Source organism: Electrophorus electricus, chromosome 5, assembly GCF_013358815.1.
Source record: "Electrophorus electricus isolate fEleEle1 chromosome 5, fEleEle1.pri, whole genome shotgun sequence".
NCBI lineage: Eukaryota > Metazoa > Chordata > Actinopteri > Gymnotiformes > Gymnotidae > Electrophorus > Electrophorus electricus.
The window spans coordinates 25,193,134-25,213,353 of record NC_049539.1 but is presented as its reverse complement, the minus strand read 5'-3'; the positions used below and the strand labels follow the sequence as shown (position 1 = coordinate 25,213,353).

At 36.6% G+C, this 20,220-nt stretch overlaps 1 protein-coding gene across 1 annotated transcript; it reads left to right on the top strand.

The window, feature by feature from the left end:
- Nucleotides 1-18,507, top strand: LOC118241300 (deoxynucleoside triphosphate triphosphohydrolase SAMHD1-like). The gene is made up of 16 exons (XM_035525948.1): nt 1-33; nt 202-380; nt 482-615; nt 942-1,003; nt 1,312-1,449; nt 2,787-2,903; nt 3,080-3,214; nt 3,444-3,520; nt 3,622-3,733; nt 3,814-3,905; nt 4,288-4,394; nt 4,683-4,843; nt 5,119-5,199; nt 6,688-6,792; nt 7,086-7,219; nt 18,264-18,507. The coding sequence occupies exons 1-16, from the start codon at nt 1-3 to the stop codon at nt 18,505-18,507; spliced, it is 1,911 nt and encodes a 636-aa protein (XP_035381841.1).
- Nucleotides 18,508-20,220: the final 1,713 nt, after the last annotated feature.

Below are 20,220 nucleotides of genomic sequence, written 5' to 3'. Positions count from 1 at the left end.
ATGGCAGAACAGAATAAGAAAGACAGCAGGAAGGTAAGATAATGTGGACAACACTATATTAACTAAAAAGGAGATCTGTCATTTGCAGTTAATTATTTCTTAAGCAGTGTGTGTGTGTGTGTGTGTGTGTGTGTGTGTGTGTGTGTGTGTGTGTGTGTGTGTGTGTGTGTGTGTGTGTGTGTGTGTTTGTGTGTGTGTGTTTTCGTGAAGATCTTCAAGGTCTTCAATGACCCCATCCATGGTCACATTCAGTTGCATCCTCTGCTGGTGAAGATCATCGATACTCCACACTTTCAGCGCTTAAGAAACATCAAACAACTTGGAGGAGGTTATTATGTCTTTCCAGGGGCTTCCCACAACCGCTTTGAACACTCCATTGGGTACAATTACTTTATACTTGAAATACTTTATTGGGAATTATGACATTAGCTACAAATAACAGTATGGTGACAATGATAATTAATCTCATTTTTATTATCAGTGTGGCACATTTAGCAGGGAAGCTTGTAAAAAATCTGCATGATTCCCAAAAGAAAGAAAGAACAAATGAAGAGAAAGAGAAAGAGGAGAAAGAGGAACTCTGTGTGCAGATTGCAGGATTGTGTCATGACCTGGGTAAAATATTATTGACTATTAGTGTTTGACCATTACCAGTACTAGTGAGACTCTGCTTACATTATGTACATGTACAGAAATAATAAATATATATATATGTGTATGTGTAATTATACTGTGAGTGCATATATGTCAAGCAGAGTCTCACTGGTACTGGTAACGGTACTGGTGTATTGTACAAACATAATACAGAATACATAGAATAAAGTAGGTGGGGAGTTAAGTCTATATGTGTGGATATTGTTTGATGTTTGAAGCAAATTGTGATTAGTTCAATTAACATTTATTACACTTAATCCAGACTGATAGTGTATTTCTGATTTAAGGCCATGGGCCATTCTCTCATTTATTTGAGGAATTTATGAAGAAAAAGGATCCAAACTGGAAGGTACAGCATTACCACTTGTAATTAATGTTAACTTTCTCATAAACCTAAATAAGTGTTATTAGTATTTTAGTATTGAATGTATTTTTTTATTTGTTTATTTGAAAAAAAAATACATCTCACTACATCTCAAAATTATTTCATTATTGTTTTTTGTTGTTGTTTATTCTTAAATATCTGCTTTTCTGAACTTTTTTCTCGACATTATTTATGTATAATCATGTTTTCAACTAAAACAAACTATAAAAATATAAAAATAGTCATAATATTGGACATTTTCACCTTCAAACCTTTGTTTTCCATTGAGACAGCATGAAGAGCAAGGAATCACAATGTTTGAAGACCTGATAAAAGACGAAGAAGTTGATAAGGAAATGGAAGAATGCAAAATTGAACCCCAGGATATAAAATTCATCAAGGACCTGATCCGTGGCATAACAGCTTCTGAGGTATGGACTCACATGACACTCTGCTTTATACTAGACCACGTAGAACATTATAGTAATATAAATGAGATGCATTTAAGACAAATGTAATTCCTTCATGTATGAGATTGTGAACAATAACAAAAATGATAAGAATTAATAGTTTTTACTGGAAATTTCATTCCCAAACCTTTTCTTTCCCTTTGGAATATCATGAAAAGCAAAGGGTCAAAACGTTTGAAGAACTGATAAATAAAGAATACAAAATTACATCCCAACAATTTGAAAACATCAAGAAGCTCATCCGTGGCAAGACAGATCCTGAAGTATGTATTCATATGACACTCTGATTTATACCATACAACATAGATCATTATAGGAAAATAAATGAGGTACATTTAAGACGTGTCCAATTTCTTCATGTATGAGTTTTGAACAATAACAAACAAGATAATTAATAATACCTCTTATTGGAAATTTCACCTCCAAACCTTTGTTTTCTCTTTGGAATATCATGAAAAGAAAAGGATCAAAGAGTTTGAAGAACTGATAAGCAAGGAGAGAACAATGGAATATAAAATTAAATCCCATCACATCGAATTCATCAAGAAGCTGATCTGTGATGAGATAGATTGTGAGGTATGCACTCGTATTAAACTCTGCTGTATACCAGAACATGTAGAACCTTATAGGAAAATTGTATTTAAGACAAACAGAATTTGAATGCATAAGATGACAAACTTTTTCTTAGTCAGAAAAGGTGATATACTGTCCTAGAAGATCATGTCTTTCTGTTTTAATACATTCCAAAATGTTAAAAGGCATAATGTTTACCTGTTGTGCTGGTGATTGGACAGTTTGGTTGGCTAATGCAGTGCACAAAAATACAGTTTCCTTTGTGTTTGCTTATGTATATCTCATATAATCAGGCAGTTATAGCTGATGGATGGGTATTCTTACAAAAACAAAAAACAAAAAAACAAATGCTATTGTTTTCCAAGGGATCTTAAAGTCATTCTTCATTGTTTAGTTAGAGAAACTCAAGGTTCAAAGGGATGTACTTTATAATTTGATCACTCCTTGCTAAGCAAATAGCCAGTCTGAAGGACCTATTCTCTGTATTTTCCATTGACATAATAATGGGGTACAGTTCCTCTTCAGTCTTCAGCAGCTATTAACCATAGTTCAACACGTCATACATTAAAATATGTTGGTATAGCATGTGGATAATGAGAGTAATGTCATTGTTTTGAAGTACACAGCCAAATTTCTCCAACAATAACAAAAATGATAATAAATAATACCTTTTATTTTAATTTCATCTCCAAAATGTTGTATTTCCTTTGGGATATCATGAAAAGGAAAACATCAAAGTGTTTGAAGAACTGATATACAGGGAAGCAATGACAGAATATAAAATTGAATCTCGTCACATTGAAATCATCAAGAAGCTGATCCGTGGCAAGAAAGATCCTGAGGTATGTATTCATGACACTCTGCTTTGGAACAGTCGACCTAGAACATTATAGGAAAAGAAATGAGGTGCATTTATGAGCAATTCCTTCATGAGTGAGATTGTAAACAATAACAAAAAAGATAATAAATTATACCTTTTATTGGAAATTTCACCTCCAAACCTTTTTAATTGGGACAGAATGTAAATGAAGAAATCAAACAGCTTGATGACCTGTTAAAAGACAAATGCACTAAGGCAGCAGGAAATTATGAATTGAAATCTGAGCATATTAAAACCATTAAGGAGCTGTTCCATGACAAGACAGACTCTGAGGTATGGACTCAAATAACACTCTGCTTTAGACCATGTAGAGCCTTGTAGGAATATAAATGAAGTGCATTTAAGACAGCTGGATTTGAATGCACAAAATGGTGTAAACTCTTTCTTAATGTAAGCCAGAAAAGGTGCTTCACTGTCCTAGTGACCATAGACCAACACTTCAGAGCATTAATACCGTGTTGATGTGGCATGGGAATAATGGTACTAATGTAATTGTTCACAGCACAAGTCTTTCCTGTACGAGATTGTGAACAATGCCAAAACTGGCATTGATGTGGACAAAATGGATTATTTCAGTCGGTGAGTTTTTATGAACTGTAAACTTGTCTTTAATCTCTCCAAGATTCAGTTGAAGACTGAATTCTATTTTATGACACATACTACATTTATCCTTTATCCAGAGACTGTCACCATCTGGGTATGACATCCAACTTCTCCCACGAACGTTACATGGTGTTTGCACGGGTTTGCACTAATGATGATGGAGCCGAGCACATCTGCATGAGAGACAAGGTGATCGCATAAACAGGGAAGTGTTTGTTTTAGAACGACGTCCAATCACCATTCTGAGTTTTTTTTTTTCTCTCCATCAGGAAGCATTAAACATGTACGAGCTCTTTCATGTTCGGAACCTGCTTCACCACACTGCCTACCAGCACAAGGTTAAATGGGCAGTTGAAATCATGTAAATTAATCCTGATTCTATAAAACCATATCATACTTTCCATGTGGGGTTGTTACATCCTGTGACATGCACTATTTAGTGTGTGTATCCTAGGCATAATGGGTCTGCCTTGGTTTGCATGGGAATCAAGACTCTGCCTCCTGCTCTCATCGTTCTCAGATCACAGATTGATTTCTGTCCTAAAATCAGAGCTTCTGTGCAACTAAACAATGTGCTGTATATTTGTGTTTGGAAAGTTCTAAACCAGAAGAGTAGGTTTTCATTTCCTTTTCAGTATTTTTGAACTTTGATTATGTTAGAGAGAGAGGCAAGTTTTTTTGTGATTTCTCTCTTTTTTTTAGTCTCTTTTTACTGTGATCTTTGTTGTTGTTGTTATTCTCAGGATATTTGATGCACTCAAAGAGGCTAATAAACACATTAAACTGGGGGGGAAAAACCTCGCCATTTCTGAAGCAGCAGGAGATCCCAAAACCTACCTGCAACTCACAGGTTTTCCCTCTGTCTCTGTAAAAAATAGACTGTGCTTTAGCAGGCATACATAAAATAATGCATATTACATAAATAGCAGTCACAATAATCACAACTTGAAGTGAGATATATTAAGTAATGGCTAATGAATAAACTTCAGCTATCAATGCAAAAATCCAAGGAATCATGATTGATTTTCTAAAGCTCTGATATGAAGATATTCATATATCACTCAAGAAAATAAACTCAAGAAACAGTGGTTTTAGTAGAAACTTTTATTTAGTTTTTTTCCTCCCTTATGATCTACAGATGACATTCTTCATCAGATCCGATGGAGTTCAGACGACAAGCTCAAAACAGCACAGGAAATAATTGAGAGAATTGAAATGCGCAGATTGTACAGGTACATTGATGGGAGAACATTTGAGCCTGACAAAGTGAAACCCCTGAATGATAATAAAAAGTTGGAGGTTAGTCATGCACCTTTTTACTAGATAGGGATTATGTTCTTTATGCCTATAGGAATGGCATGTTAATGAGAGCACAGAAGTGGGACAAAAATGTATTACTTATTTTACCACCAAACATGCAAGTTCAAGCAACTGATGAGAAGAAAGAAGGTGATCTGCAAGTTGTAATAAAATAGTAGACAAGTACTTACACAGATAACCCAGAGTCTAGAGCTTTGGTTTCAAAATCTGTACTTCATACTGTACTTCAGTACATTATACCTCCCCACCAACAGAAAAAGCTGAAAACCTGGGTGGACACAATCAAGAGACAACCTAGTGACCATCAGCTCTCTGCAGAAGACTTTATAGTCAAGGTAAGTACAGAAAAATACTATAAACACCAACAGTGCAGTACAGGGAAATATTGTATACTGTAACGCTGCTGGCTCGAGTGCCGCAGGGTGCGGGGCAAGGCGCGCAGAATTCCTCGTTCGTGCAAGACATTTATTAGCATTAAACATGGACAACACAAGAGACACTGACATACAACTACACAGGTGAACATTATTAAACATTTAACACTAACGATATACACTTAAATACGAAAGGTAGAAACAAACACAGACGTTACGTGCTACAGCTACTGTTTACATTAATGACTCACAAAGACACATAGCTAGTGACAATGACCAACAAAGGGAGCACACACAGACAGGAGTTTAAATAGACACACAAGACTTTAACATTTAACCCTATACTCGTGTGTGCAATCGTGCAATCGTGTGGTTACAAAAACAGAGGCACAGTACATTTGTGAATCTGCCTGCACGCGGTGGGCTGTACCATGTGACTTATGAGGGGAGGAGCAGTCCGTGAAATATACATTTGCAGTGTAGCAGACATGATTTTTCATTGGTGGAGCTTCAGTTTGGCTGTGCAGCACAGAACCAAATTTTAACTATTAAAATACTAAAGCTTCTTATAGTCTTCTAACTCCTGAAATACACTTGGCTTGTAATCTGCATTGTCTTTATCTTAACAAATATTCAATTCAAAAGATAATCAGATAATCAAGCTCAGAGGTACGTGACTAGTAATCAGGTCAAGACTGATCAGCACCAGGTTGCCACTGTTGGGTACCTGATCAAGGCTGTAACGATGAGCGGTAAGGAGGCGAATGCAAGTGCGGAGAAGAGCAAGATTTATTAGAGGCAAATCCAAATTCAGATTCGTCAGAGTAGTCCAGGGTCATTGAGCCAATACTAAGAGTACGAGGATACATGATAAATAAAAAAAATAAAAAAAACACACCACACGAGGCCAAACAAGTGAAGCAGGCTATAATAGAGGCTAGGATAAACACAAAAGGTATGGAATGCAAACTTATGGATATGGGCTTTCAAATACATAAATAAAGGTCATTCAAACATCCATCCATACAACCAGTGAACAGCAAAGACACAGGGAATAAGACAGGGTTTAAATACATGAACATAAGACTAGAAACAAGGAAAAGGTGTGGAAAACCAAATGAGTGGTGGAGAATACAAAGCTACGGAATGGAACCAAAATAATACATATGACAGGGAAACCTTGGAACATGGAAGCTAGGAGGGACCAGCTGAGACAAAGGCCCTTAACCCTCAATTGCTCAAGTTGTGTTCAGTCATAATTGTAAGTTGCTTTGCATAAATGACAGCTATATGCTGTAAATGTAAAGAGAAAATGTGCATTTGAAAAAAGAAAAAATTAAAACAAAATATTTGTCTAGTATTTGTCTAGAGCAGTTCACTTAGTCATACATGTACTTGTACACTTTTAATCTATAATTGTTACTGAAATAATTGTCTCCATCATTACAGCTTGCAAAATTCAATTATGGGATGAAAGACAAGAACCCAGTTGATTCTCTGCGATTCTACACCAAAGATGATCCACACAAACCAATCACACTGTCCAAAGATGAGGTACTAGATTCAGAAGCTGTTTTATTTGATAGTTATCTGTTATTCCACTTGTGTGATACAAATTTTGTAATATTAGAGGTAGCTGACATCCAAAAAACTGCACATACTAAAGTCTATACAAGCAGGTCTACATGTATGTGCATGTGCTGGAGTTTACTTACATGGACAATAGCAGCACTGCAGGACATTTCTGACTGATTTAAATACAACTTTGTTTTTTAACAGTGACTTGTGAATTGTTTCAACTTTTTAATTTCACTGTGTGATGTGTGAATTGTTTCATGTTTTTACAGGTCTCATACTTCCTGCCTAAGAGATTTTCCGAAACCAAAGTCATGCTTTTCTACAAGGGAGAAAAAAAAGATGTTGAAAAATTGGCCAAAGAGAAAATTGAAGCATTTTGGGAAGAAGTGAAAAAAACAGATCAGTAAGAGTTAGATGGTTAGTGTGAAACACAAACACATTTTAAAGCACTAAACTTCAAATTGCTTTCAAATGACTAAACTCCTTTAACACTGATAGAAACAGTTAGGATATTTTTTCAACAGTAGTGATTTTAGAAAGTTAAAACACTACAAGTAGTAATGGTGATACATAGAGGACCACAATAACTGAGTCCATATGAAGTTTTAGTTAGTTTAATTACATGGGGATTTCTGAAACAGCTAATATATATCTTGTTCATATACATTCAAATATATTTTACTCTTACATGGGCATTTCTAAAACAGCTAATATATCTTCTACATATGCATTCCAATATGTTTTAATCTTACATGTGGAAATCTGAAGTAGCTAACATATCTTTGACATGTAGACTGCACTGTAGTTATTACCCCTTCATCAGTACAGTTCATTACAGTTATTAGCCCTTAATGAGTACAATAACACTGTGATTATTCCTGGGATCTTCTTTATATATATAATGAATGTTTTGTACTTCCTGAAAGATTATGGGTTAAATTATCACTTGAAAAATGTTTTTATTGGGATCAATATTATTATTTAGTTATATGAATGTAACAAAATTCAAGAATAAATAATTCCATTACTCTCCCATCTTTTTATAACTGTTCTAAATATACACACTGCTCTGAACATACACACTGCTATGAACCTCCTGCTCTGAAGATATACACTGCTATAAACCTCATGCTATGAACATACATAGTGCCATATGAAACTCGTCCGTATTTCCTTAAACGCATGTGAAGCTCAGTCATCTGAACAGCATTGATAAATGGCTTAATTATGATCAGCTGTATGGCTGAATGAAAATTAATGCCTTTGACAGACAAATCCCATCATTAAGAGGGAGAATGGGGTGATTGAGGTAAGTGATGTTCTATGAATATACCGAAACAATGACCAACAACCAGGAGACGAAGAGACAGGGTTTAAATAGACACACTAATGAAGGATAAACCAGGAGCAGCTGGAGCTAAAGGAGCAGAGACGGGAAACCATAGAAATGGCCGATAGTGGGAAAACAAGGAAGTGGTTAGATTGCCAGGGAAACGGGGGACGCTCCAGCCTGCGGGCGTGACACAGCATTATTTGCAGCTACATTCAAGTGAACGTCTTACTAAATAATAACTAAATACTAAATAATACCTACCCAAACAACCAAAATTTGGAGGCTGTTTGGCAGTTCCAAATACTTAAAGCTTCTTATTAGGAACCACACGTGTCTCAGTGGTTTTCAGTATAGCTGCTTTTTCTTTCACTTTTCTATCTCAGCATATATTGCGCTTTTAATGGTGTCAGGGATTGTGAAGCAGGAAGCATCAATGAATCACAGGATTGTTATGGAAATATTTGGCTAGGAGATTCATTTTTCATGGGGAGAGCAAACATTGTTTTACTCAAGCATTAGATTTTGATTGTGACCACAATATTTTTTTCTTTGACCACACAATGAATGAATTGTAGTGTTTTTATAGGTCCCAAAACTCCTGCCTGAGAAATTTTAGGAAATCAAGGTCATGGTTTTCTGCAGCAAAGAAATGAATGAAAGTAAAGAACAATCAGCCATAAAGCCATTGAAAACTTCTTTGCAGGTCAAGCTGATCAGCAAAAGGTTTCAACAAGCTGAATGCTGTGAAAAAGAAAGAGACTCATTAGAAGTACAGAACTATGTACATTTGAATTTATAACACTGCAATTTCAGATACAGAATGCTTAAACTCTACAATAAGGTCCAAAAGTTTGAGTATACTCTCAGAATTAAACTACTAAAGTTAAAGCAATATAAGTTACAACATCAGAGCACAGGGAACCATTCTAATTAAGACAATATCATGCCCTTTAAGAAATCACCATTAGCAATAAATGCTAGGAAGGCTACATATGTTTTTTTAAAAACAATGAAAATATTGGATATTCAGATATATGTCAATATTATAAGATTTCATAAATGAAAGTGAATGCATTCTAAAATAATTACTATCAGATGAGCTCAGTTTTGTAGTAGTTTTAAATTAATGCTGAAATAACAGTTGATGTCAATTTCGTTTCTGGACCCTAATGTATTTATTTACTTCTGTGCCCAAAATGAATAACCTGTTTATGTGAAGATAACATTTAAACAAATATATTTAGTTTTGGGGAAATAGTTTTTATTTATTAGATGGTGGCTTTGCATGAACAAGTTATACATTCACTGTAGCTATAGAAAAATGCAGAGAAATTACTTTAATTAGCATATAGGGTTGAACTACCTTTGTGACTTTAGGTGAGTTAACTTTAAAAGTTCCTTCATCATAATTTTAAAACAGAGCAATTGCTGAGAATAGCAGCTAGTCTTATTCAGTCTCCATCAGTGTTTGTATAATTGGTTTGTCTGTAAAATGGTGTGATGAGTTTTAATAATAGTGTAAAATGACTATAAGAATAAATATTCTAAATAAATACTCTCCTGTATCTCTATAATGGCTGCTATGCAATGCATCTGTGTTGCCTTGTACAACTTAGCCATCTTATCAGCATTGTATAATCTAAAGCTAATTAATCATACATTATTATTATTATTATTATTATTATTATTATTATTATTATGATTATGTTAGTAGATGTAGGACACTGCTAATTGTAGTCTGCTCTATATGCACAGTACTCTGAACCTAGCCACCATTAGCTTGCAATATTACTGATGGAAGAGGCCTTGTAACTGAATAATCACTAATGAGAAATTTCATAATTCTCAGTTAGCTGTTAATCCATCCAGAGCTTTCTTAAATCTAGCATAAATGAGAAAATATAAACATTAGACATAAGACTAAGCATAAGATGTTTTGGGCCAAGATTCCTGCAGAACAATTTCACCACCTAGTGGAGAGAGAGAGTGCAAAGTGCAAAGAGAAAGAGAAAAGAAGCAAGAGAAGCAAAGAGAAGCACTTTGCTTGTGCGTTTGATGAAGGACCAAAACATTCTGCACTGAAAACTACTTTAAACTACTTTTTAAAAAATACTCCTTCAGATTATATATATAGGTAGACAGATATAAGAAGATAGTTTTTCAAAATAGTGAAGTACACACAGTTTCCTGAGAAACAAGAGCTCTTTAAAAGTACTTTACTTTTCTTGGACAGCTAAAGAAGAACCTCTGACTAAAATATCCTGTTTCTCTACTCTGTGTACTTTACTACAAATTTTGAATCTCTGCATCCCTTACTACAGTACACTGCACTTACTCACCTGGAATCTTCTTTGGATAAAGATTACATCTCTGATAAACAGCAAGGTCCTAATGGTGGTTTGCTGTCAGACATTATAAACCTATCTTGGGCTACACATCAGATGTTCTGGGTCACATACAGCTGTGAGAAACAACTCTGTTTGAATGGGCCAAGATTGCTGCAGAACAATTTCAACACATAGTGGAAACTATGCCATAACAAATGGCTGCAGATCTGAAGGCCAAAGGTGTTAACATGGCCACTCAGTGTGAGTGTTGGTATGTGTATATATATATATATATATATATATATATATATAGATAGATAGATAGATAGATAGATAGATAGATAGATAGATAGATTTTCCAGAGAAACAGGATGTTTCAGACAGAGGTCCTTCAAAGTCCTCCAAAATATATGTATGGCGCATAAAAGATATGCTTGTCAAGAGTGTCATGATAGGCCAGCAGGAGGGACATGCCCACTCCTGCTCAGAACCACATCACTTACCTGCCACGGTCCCAATCATCCATATATTAACCTGAATCACCTGTTCCTTATTTTTGTCTTTCACTATTTAAGCCCACAGGTCACTGACGTCAGTGCTACACATTGACTGACCTTGGAACTACGCACTTCGCCTGCGCTCTACGCTAATACAAACCTAACACCTGTTTTGTTTTTCTTTTGTTGCTGCTTTGCTGCTTTCTTAAATGGATAATAAAGAGAACTTTATTTCAGCCTCGCTTCTCACTCCCTCTGTGCCACCACCATCACAAAGAGTAAGATAAATCATTCTTTAGATAATAGCTGTGGTACTGTAGACTGCAACCACCATAGATGTACTACATGTCAATTTATTAACACAGCCACTAAAATAGCAAGCAAAAGGATACATTTTTATATCACCCAATCCTCTTCAGGTATTACTGCAGGAGTCATCCATTGCATTTCTTGCAGGAGATGTAATCAGCTTTACATTTGAGAAGCCAAGAGAAGGTTGCAGATTGTTTTGTGTTCTGTTTCTCTGTGTACTTGTAACGATTTGCCACCGTCTTGACGTCCCTGTTTTCATAGTTTGCCTCGTCCCTGCTCTAACATTACAGTACTTCAATTTTATCTTTCTCTGCATATTTTATCCATTGCACTTACTCCTTGGGACCTTCTTCAGATATACTATCTGTCAATATGTATATGCTTAATTTGAATAAAGAATAATCAGTCTAGCATCTCTGTATTTTATTCACATTCAATAAATACATTTCTTTACTTTTTCCTGTACCGAGCCAGGTAGAATCAGACGCTTGCGTATTGTGAAGAGGAACTTTATTAAGGTTCCACTTGATGGTCAAAAGTAAACTCAGAGTAATAATAGAGTAACAAAAGGGGTCATCCAAATCCTAGAGAGGTCCGGGTCCATGTCAAAAGCCAGAGGAGTAGCCCAAACAACCAGAAGATATATTCAAAAAGGGGTCAGGCAAAATCAGAAACAATAAAGACAAAGCAGGGGTATGGTACACAGGAAATCAATCAAAGAAACACTCGGTATGCTTGGGAAATCCTAGAGGCAATACTTCACAGTGATTGTGTGTTAGTCTTATATACTTAAACTCTCTGAACACACAGGTGAGTTCAATATTCTGGTGAAGATGATCTGAATGAATGTCTCTGATTGGCTGAGTTGTTGGCTGGGCAATGAACAGGCAACTCATCCACGTGGTGGAGTTCCATGGTCCCCTGGTTTTGTTTTTCTTTGTCCTTCTGTTAGTGTGTCACCATGTGCTGTGTGTTTATACTTCATCTCCCTCATGTTGCCATGCCCCCTTGCTGTTCCTCTACTCTCCTTATCAGTTCCGCCTGTGTCTAATAATGTATATAAATAATGCCTATTACTCATACATCATCAGTTATTGACTACATTGTCTATATGTTCAATACATGTTGCTGGTTCACTGGGAACATCCTTCTGTTACATGTTGCTATTGTTTTCTGTTTGCCAATGTAACGGTGAGCGGTAAGGAGGCGGACGCATGTACGGAGAAGAGCGAGATTTATTAGGGACAAACCCAAAATCAGAGTCATAGTCATAGTCCAGGGTCAAATTACAAATGCGCTCCCCCCCCTCGCCCCCAGAACTGCCACTCGCTGGCACACAGCAATCAATCAGCAATCAACTGCTGGTGGTGCTTGGTGAAATATCTGTAATTCATAAACTCAAAAATGTGGATGCAACTGGCTTCAAATAATGTTCTAATCATTCTTTAGGGACCCTGTCAGTCACAGACACTTAAAATCCTTCTAACTCCCAAATACCCCCCACCACCAACCCTGACCCCCACCTCCAAACAACTTGTATGTTATGTACAGTTTTTTCCCATGAAAATTCACAAACATAAGCCTTTGGGTACTGGTATTCATGTCACACATATGTCTACATGTATTTAGCTTATGTATTATATAATATTTTCATGTTGTATTACATGTATGTTTTTCACTGCAGATGATGCTGGGAAATTTGGCCAGTGAAGTGCAGATAGAGACTCAAAATGAAAGTTCATCCAGTGACTGGAAAGTAGCTATGTAATCCTCCTTCATAAGTGTATGAATTAAATCTGAATTTGTTTTACATCCCTATACCTCATACCTCTTGCCAAACAGATTTTCTGAGATTAAAATCATGGTCTTCTGCAAGAAAAATGACAAAAAAAAAAACAGATGCAGCCAAAAATAAACTTCAAGATATCTGGCCACAACAGCAGTAGCATCACAGCTCCACAGCAGCTCCACAGCAGTAACAAGGCACTTATAAGCAATAAGAGCAGCTCTACAGCTCTATGTGAACCAAAGGTGGAGATAAAATACAGGGAGACAAGAATTTAAAAAATGAGTTCATTGATGACAATGTAATTCTGTTCTGCTGTCAGTGATACCTTTGTATTGAATCTTTCATCTTTAATAATAATGTTTACCTTTTCCCATTCTGGTTATATGTAAGGATAGTAGCTATTGAAAAATATTTACACATGAAGAATTTTAGTTACAGTTAAAGTGAACTGTCATTTAAAGTGTGGGGAAGAGGAGTAGTGAGCGTTTCCTTCCACTGTCTTTCCACTAAAGACGTGAGTAAAGAAGTTAATTTTAGTTTGCATCTGTGGTATCTGAGTTACTGGCATTTTTGAAAAAAGGGTGGAAGTATCTATCAGTGACAAACTAGTTAAAATATTTTGGTGCCAAAATAAAGCCAATAATAACCCACATCTTTAATCACTCTCCCACATCTACATATCCACTGCTGCTAACACTAAATGATCACTTTAACTGATGCACATACTCATAACTATATTTAAACAGGTTGTCAACAGCTGCAACAGTTGACAAGAAAAAGTACCGGAATCATATAGATATGGTCTACCTAATAATTACCTCTGGCAGAGAGAGAGAGAGAGAGAGAGAGAGAGAGAGAGAGAGAGAGAGAGAGAGAGAGAGAGAGAACTGATGTAAAAGAGGAGGATCTGGAGCGGGATGAATTTTCTAGAATGTTCTCTCTAGTGAATAAAGCACTGTAAGAGCCACTAAAACAAGGGCACTCATTTGTATATTTTCTATTGCATTTCAAGTGGAAATGTATTTTTATTACATTTTTTTATGAATTAAATTATAATAGCATGACTGTACATAAAAATGTTGTCAAATATTCAGAAGCAGACTTATAAGAGATGTTATACAAGCGAAAGAGCAGGTCCACTGTAAAACCAGCAGGTGGCGTGCTTTGTCATAAAAGATTACTCTTGTATCAGTAGAATTTATGGCCACTGGTAGCAGTTTGATAATCTCCAGCTGCTTCCAACCAGCTCTGTGCCTTATAGGTTTGGGTTTGAAATGTTCCTTACACAGGACATGTGACCCACATGGAAATGTTCATAATTACACAACAGCATGCTGAATACCAAGCACCACACAACACCACAAAGATCTTAATCCATCTGTCAAGCATCAAGATGGAAAGGTGAATTTTTGCAGCCAGAGGATCTGGGCACATTCACAGCATGTCTTATGACTGACCAAATTAAAACATGTATGGAGTACATTAATTTCATTTTACAAATGTATTTCTCCAAATTTGTTTTCTCCCTCTAGTTCAAGCTCATACACATCCACGTCCCAAAGGTGTAAGAGGAAACAACCTCAGTATGGTGACCTTTAATAATGACTACACCAGTTGACACAACTCTCCACTTTGCTTTGTTAGTGTTTCCTCCTGTATCTTGTTAGCGTTCATTAATCTGTGTATTTAAACACCTCTATTCCTGTGCCCCTCTTTGGCTGCTGCTACATGGTCATATTGTTGCACTGTTATGTTAGTTGTTTGACCACATACTGGATTAACCACCAAAAAATGATGTCTTTACTGGAAGAGAAAGCCCGTTCTTCTTAAAACAAACATGGCAACATGACTTAGGTCTGAAATGTTCTTTACACAGGACATGAGACCAAAGTGGAGATGTTCATAATACACAACAGCATGCTGAAAACAAAGCACAACATAACACCACAAACACCTTAAACCATCTATTAAGCATTAAGGTCATTAAATTACATATATGGCTTTTTATAGCAACAGGAAGAAGATATAAAATGTATTTGTTGAAGGTGAATAAAATGTTAACATTGTTTATTTGGAGTGACAGTTCTTTACTGAAATTAAGCATACAAATGTTTTATTGAAAGCACTGATGTACTGACAGACACATATGTACACAGTCGCAGGCCAAATGCTGTACACCTATTCAACTGTTTATGAAAGCAAATATCTAATCAGACAATCATATAGCAGCAACATTTAGGCATGTAGACAAGATCAAGACAACCTGCTGAAATTCAAACCAATCATCAAAATGGGGAAGAAAGATGATTTAAATTACTTTGAATGTGGCATGGTTATTGGTGCTGGATAGGCTATTCTGAGTTTTCATAAACTGCCGGTCTACTCGCATTTTCACAACTATCTCTAGGGTTTACAGAGAGTAGTATGAAAAAAAAATAAAAATATCTAGCAAGCATCAGTTCTCTAGAATAAAATTTTCTTGTGACCCACTATGGCCTTCTGCTACTGTAGACCATCTGCTTCACGTTTCAAATTGTTGGCCTAGTCTGATAAGTATACATTTCTGCTGTGACATTTGCACATTGGGGTCAGAATTTGGCATAAACAGCATGAAATTGTTACAACTGTAGTGTCCGTTGTTGGCCAGAGGAGGATGGTCCCCTCCCCCCTTTGAGTCTTGGTTCCTCTCAAGGTTTCTTCCTCGTGCTCTAGGGAGCTTTTGCTTGCCACTGTCGCCCTTGGCTTGCTCACTGGGTGCTTGGAGTCGGACATGTGCAAAGCTGCATTGTGTTGTAAAAAGTACCATTTAAATAAATTTGACTTTGAAAGCATGAATCCATTCTGCCTTGCAGGTTCAGGCTGCTGGTGGTGGTGTAATGGTGTGGGGGACAATTTCTTGGCACACTTTGGGCCCCTTAATACCAGTTGAGCGTTGTTAAATGCCACAGTCTACCTGAGTATTGTTGCTGACTATGTCCGTCTCTTTATGTCCACAGTGTATCCATCTCCTGACGGCTACTTCCAGCAGGATAATGGGCCATGTCACAAATCATGACAAGTTGCTTAATTGAACAGGACAATGAGTTGACTGTACTCAAACGGCCTCCACAGTCACCATATCTCAATCAAATAGGACTGCATTTATTTTATAAATATTTTCTACTTTTAATACACCACTAACAAATACTGGGCATTGTGTAGCTCAGTTCAAATATACTTTTACTGTAACAAAGACAAACAGGAGGAGCCTTATTATCAAACACATCCTAATAGAAGAACCAATACAAGTATTGACACATATTTAATACTCATGTTTGGTGAACACTGTCTCATTTCAACGTTGTTATGTAAAGTCAAGCTACTGTAATTTAATTCATAAAAATTAAATAATAATTTTCAACTTGAACTGCGATAGTTATTTGGTGAAAATATACAAATGTATTATGATGCAATGAAACCAACTGTGTGGCATGAAAAGACCAAGAAAGACAAGCGGTACAAACGGAGCTTTATGTACCGCTTAAGAGAGGGAGAGAAATAGTAACATGGCTTAAGGTCACAAGTGGGGCTTCATGCTGTGGGTGCTGACTAGTTTTTGTTCAGGGACAGACTCAAGGGAGTCTGTTCCAGTGTGGAAAGAAATGGAGAAAAAGTCTTGGAAGACAGAACAATGGTTTTGGCATGTGTGTGGTCTTAAAACCTCACGGACCACAGTTTCATTCATGGCAGTCAGTGACTGATGAAGCTTCTCTGGCTACAGCTGCACTCTCTGTCCACCGTCAGTCATACTATGCTGACTACAGTTGGACTCACTGTCCAACTGTCCAATCATATTCCACTGGTCTGCCTTTTGCTCACAGCATGCGGGACATTGTTGGTATTGTCTATAGTCTGTAGCTCTCTTGAATGAGTTAGGCAGAATATCTGATAGTATGCTCTCAGATATAAAACAGTTCATTTATTTTACTCCTGCCAAATTTTACTTTGATGGTTTAATAATGTTTTTTTGATCAAACATTATTACTAGTATTCATGTGAAGCAGCAAAATTGTAATACATACAAAATACCTTGTAACTGCTCCCTAAGATAGAGTTTGTGAGAGTCTAAATGGAGATTGTTGAAGGTGGAGAGCTTCATAATGAAGCCAAGAGACCTTGTTTAACTCCAGAGCCGTTTACAATGCAAATGTATGATACAGTCTCCAAATACATTTCATATCAAATAAAGGATGTTTGGAAATGAACTGGCATATGATCATTATTATTCACGCTTTTGATGAACAGGTAGGACCAGTCTTAGTGCATCAGCCAAGCCTACAGCCCAGTCCACAGCTGAGGAACACTGTAAATACACTATCACACTTTATTGTGTGGTGGAATTTTGAACAAACAGCAAGTCAGACGTGATTAAAAGAGTAATTTAATAAAGAAAATAGAACACACCAACCACAGCTGTGTAAGAGGTAATGCTCGAAAGCTCTAAAGGGGTAGACTGACTCTACTTCTTATATCTAAACTTCTGCTCTGTGATCTTGTTTACGCACTCCCTGCTCCATTTGGTGATGAACATTCCTGCATATGCCAAGACGCTTCAAAGGACAGACACCATTTGCAAGAAAACAAAAGCCTAATCCCTCTTTATGACCCCTGCAGGTCACAACACATGCAGGTCATAAAGCGACATTCCCACAGTCATTTGTTCATACAATATACAGAGACAGAGTATTCAGACTAAACCATTCATATAGGATTATATGATGGAATGGATTAACATGATTATATATGAATCATCACATATGAATCACATGATAATACATGATCAAATAATATTTTCCATCACATTTCTCACTATCAAACATTATTTCTTTAGAGTGCAGTCATATCGTTGAAAGATGCTGATTGAAAATGGCAGAACAGAATAACAAAGATAGCACAAAGGTAAGATAATGTGGATGTCACAAATACGACTAGCCCCAGTTGAGTTGCCACACCCAAATCAGCCCCATCCCTTTAGATCAGTGGCCAAAACACATCCATCTCACCTGAGTTCTAATTACTCACACCTGATCTTTATCCTCCCCGTACCTTCTTATACTGCTCTGTCCCTTTGCCTCAATGTAAAGTATTGCCATTCTTGTGATGAGCGTGTTTAAATTATATTTGAAATTCTATCTCTGCTCCGCTTCTAGACTGCGCCTGCCTCCTGACCCTTCTGTACTTTATGGACTCTGCCTAGACGTGTTGAACCTGGACTGGACCAATGGCAAGCTGGATAATGTTCTCCCAGTCCCTGGACTGAGGAGTGCTGGCTTGGTGATTAATGCTCAGAGCCTGAGTAGCCGGCTCTGTGTTGTTAACAAACCCCCTCACAGTTTGATCCTCTGTTATCTGAGTCTTGACTATCGTTACAGTAGACTGTTCAATATTGACTAAAAAGGTGATCTGTGATTGCAGTTATCTAATTGCACTGTTAAAAATAATAAAAGAACACTTAATCATCACAATATAACACCAAGTCAATTAAACTTCTGGCATATCAATCTGTCCAGTTAGAAAGCATAAGCAGTTGTGAATCAGTTTCACCTGCTTTGGTGTAAATGAAAGGGACAACAGGAGAAACAGCTATACAACCCCCAAAAGGGAATGGTATTGAGGGTGGTCGCCACAAACAGTGACTCTCTTCTTATCCTTCTGACTGATTCTTCTCTATAGTACTGTAGCTTTGTGTTTTTGTAGTGTCCCTGTCACTACTGGTACCTACAAGAGTGCATACTAGCCCATGGGGGCTATACATGCGAGTTGCTGTGATGAAATACACACAGATTGTGTCAGCCTGTGATTTCAACTAGAATCTTTCATTCACGTGGATCCACTAGGAAGCATTAAATGATAATAGACATGTTATATGTGTCACAGTTGGTGTTTCACTTTTCCAGTCCTGTTCCAGTCCTTGTTTTGGTTTTCACTGTTCGTGATTTGCATCTGTGCTTTGTTTAGTGTTCATTAGTTCAAGTATTTAAACCCTGTCTGGTTCCCTTGGAGTTTTGCTGTTCATTATTTGAATGGTTGTGCTTATGTGTTTGAATGTTTGAATGTTTAGATTTGTATAAAAGCCCATCTGTGTTTCAAAGCCTGTGTTTATGTTAGCCTGATTTGTTATCCTAGCCTTCATTCTTCCTAGCATCTTTGTTATAGACTGCTTCCCCTTTCATTCATGTGTTTTTGGTTTGTCATTACTAGCCTTTGTTTATCCTAGCCTTTGGTTTATTTATCACGGATCCCCAAAATCTCCGTATAGGCTCTATTACCCTGGACTACTCCAATGACCACGAACTTGGATTTGCCCTTAATAATTTAAAAAATCAACCCAAATATCTTAGCAAGTAAAAAATGTCTTGTATTGTAACATCATTAACTCATAGGTCCCCGAATTGAAATAAATACATTTGTAATAATTTGCAGTTGCTTTACAACAGAAAAGACAGATGGATAGTTATCAAGTCCCTAAAACCTAAAACCAAAATGTATTTAGGTGCCTACAATCTAATCAGCCAGCTGAGGATGCCTTGTCATGTTTATTTGGTCTCCTTGGGTTGTGTTTTTGCACTGACCTCTGGCCTCTCTCTTCCTTTGTCACAATAGCTCTTACCTTCACCCTCCCAATTTATTACCTTGAAAAAGCATGCAAAAATACAGCTTGCAAAAATGGAGAACAATTAATTATTAAAATGAATAATTACACTGTTGCATGAACCCATCACTGCATTTCAGCCACGATTTCAGATATTTACCCACAAAATGTAACTTTTTAGATGAACATAAGATCATAGAACACAATATTTATATAAAATATAAGAGTATACACATAATTCGTCAGGGACGACATGACTGACCCCAGAGGGTCAACATCTACAAAAAGCATTTCTGTATTGTAAATATGTACTGTGTTATTTCAATCGATTAATGCTTAATGCACATAAACAGCATAAAACCAAGCCAAGATGTCATTTGAACTTGAACTATTGCAATATATTACATTTATCTTAAATTTTTAACCAAAGGTACTTTCAATTACATCTGAACATGACTTGAGCAATTAAATGCCTTGCTCAGGGACGCAAGTCAAGCACCTTAACCACATTATTT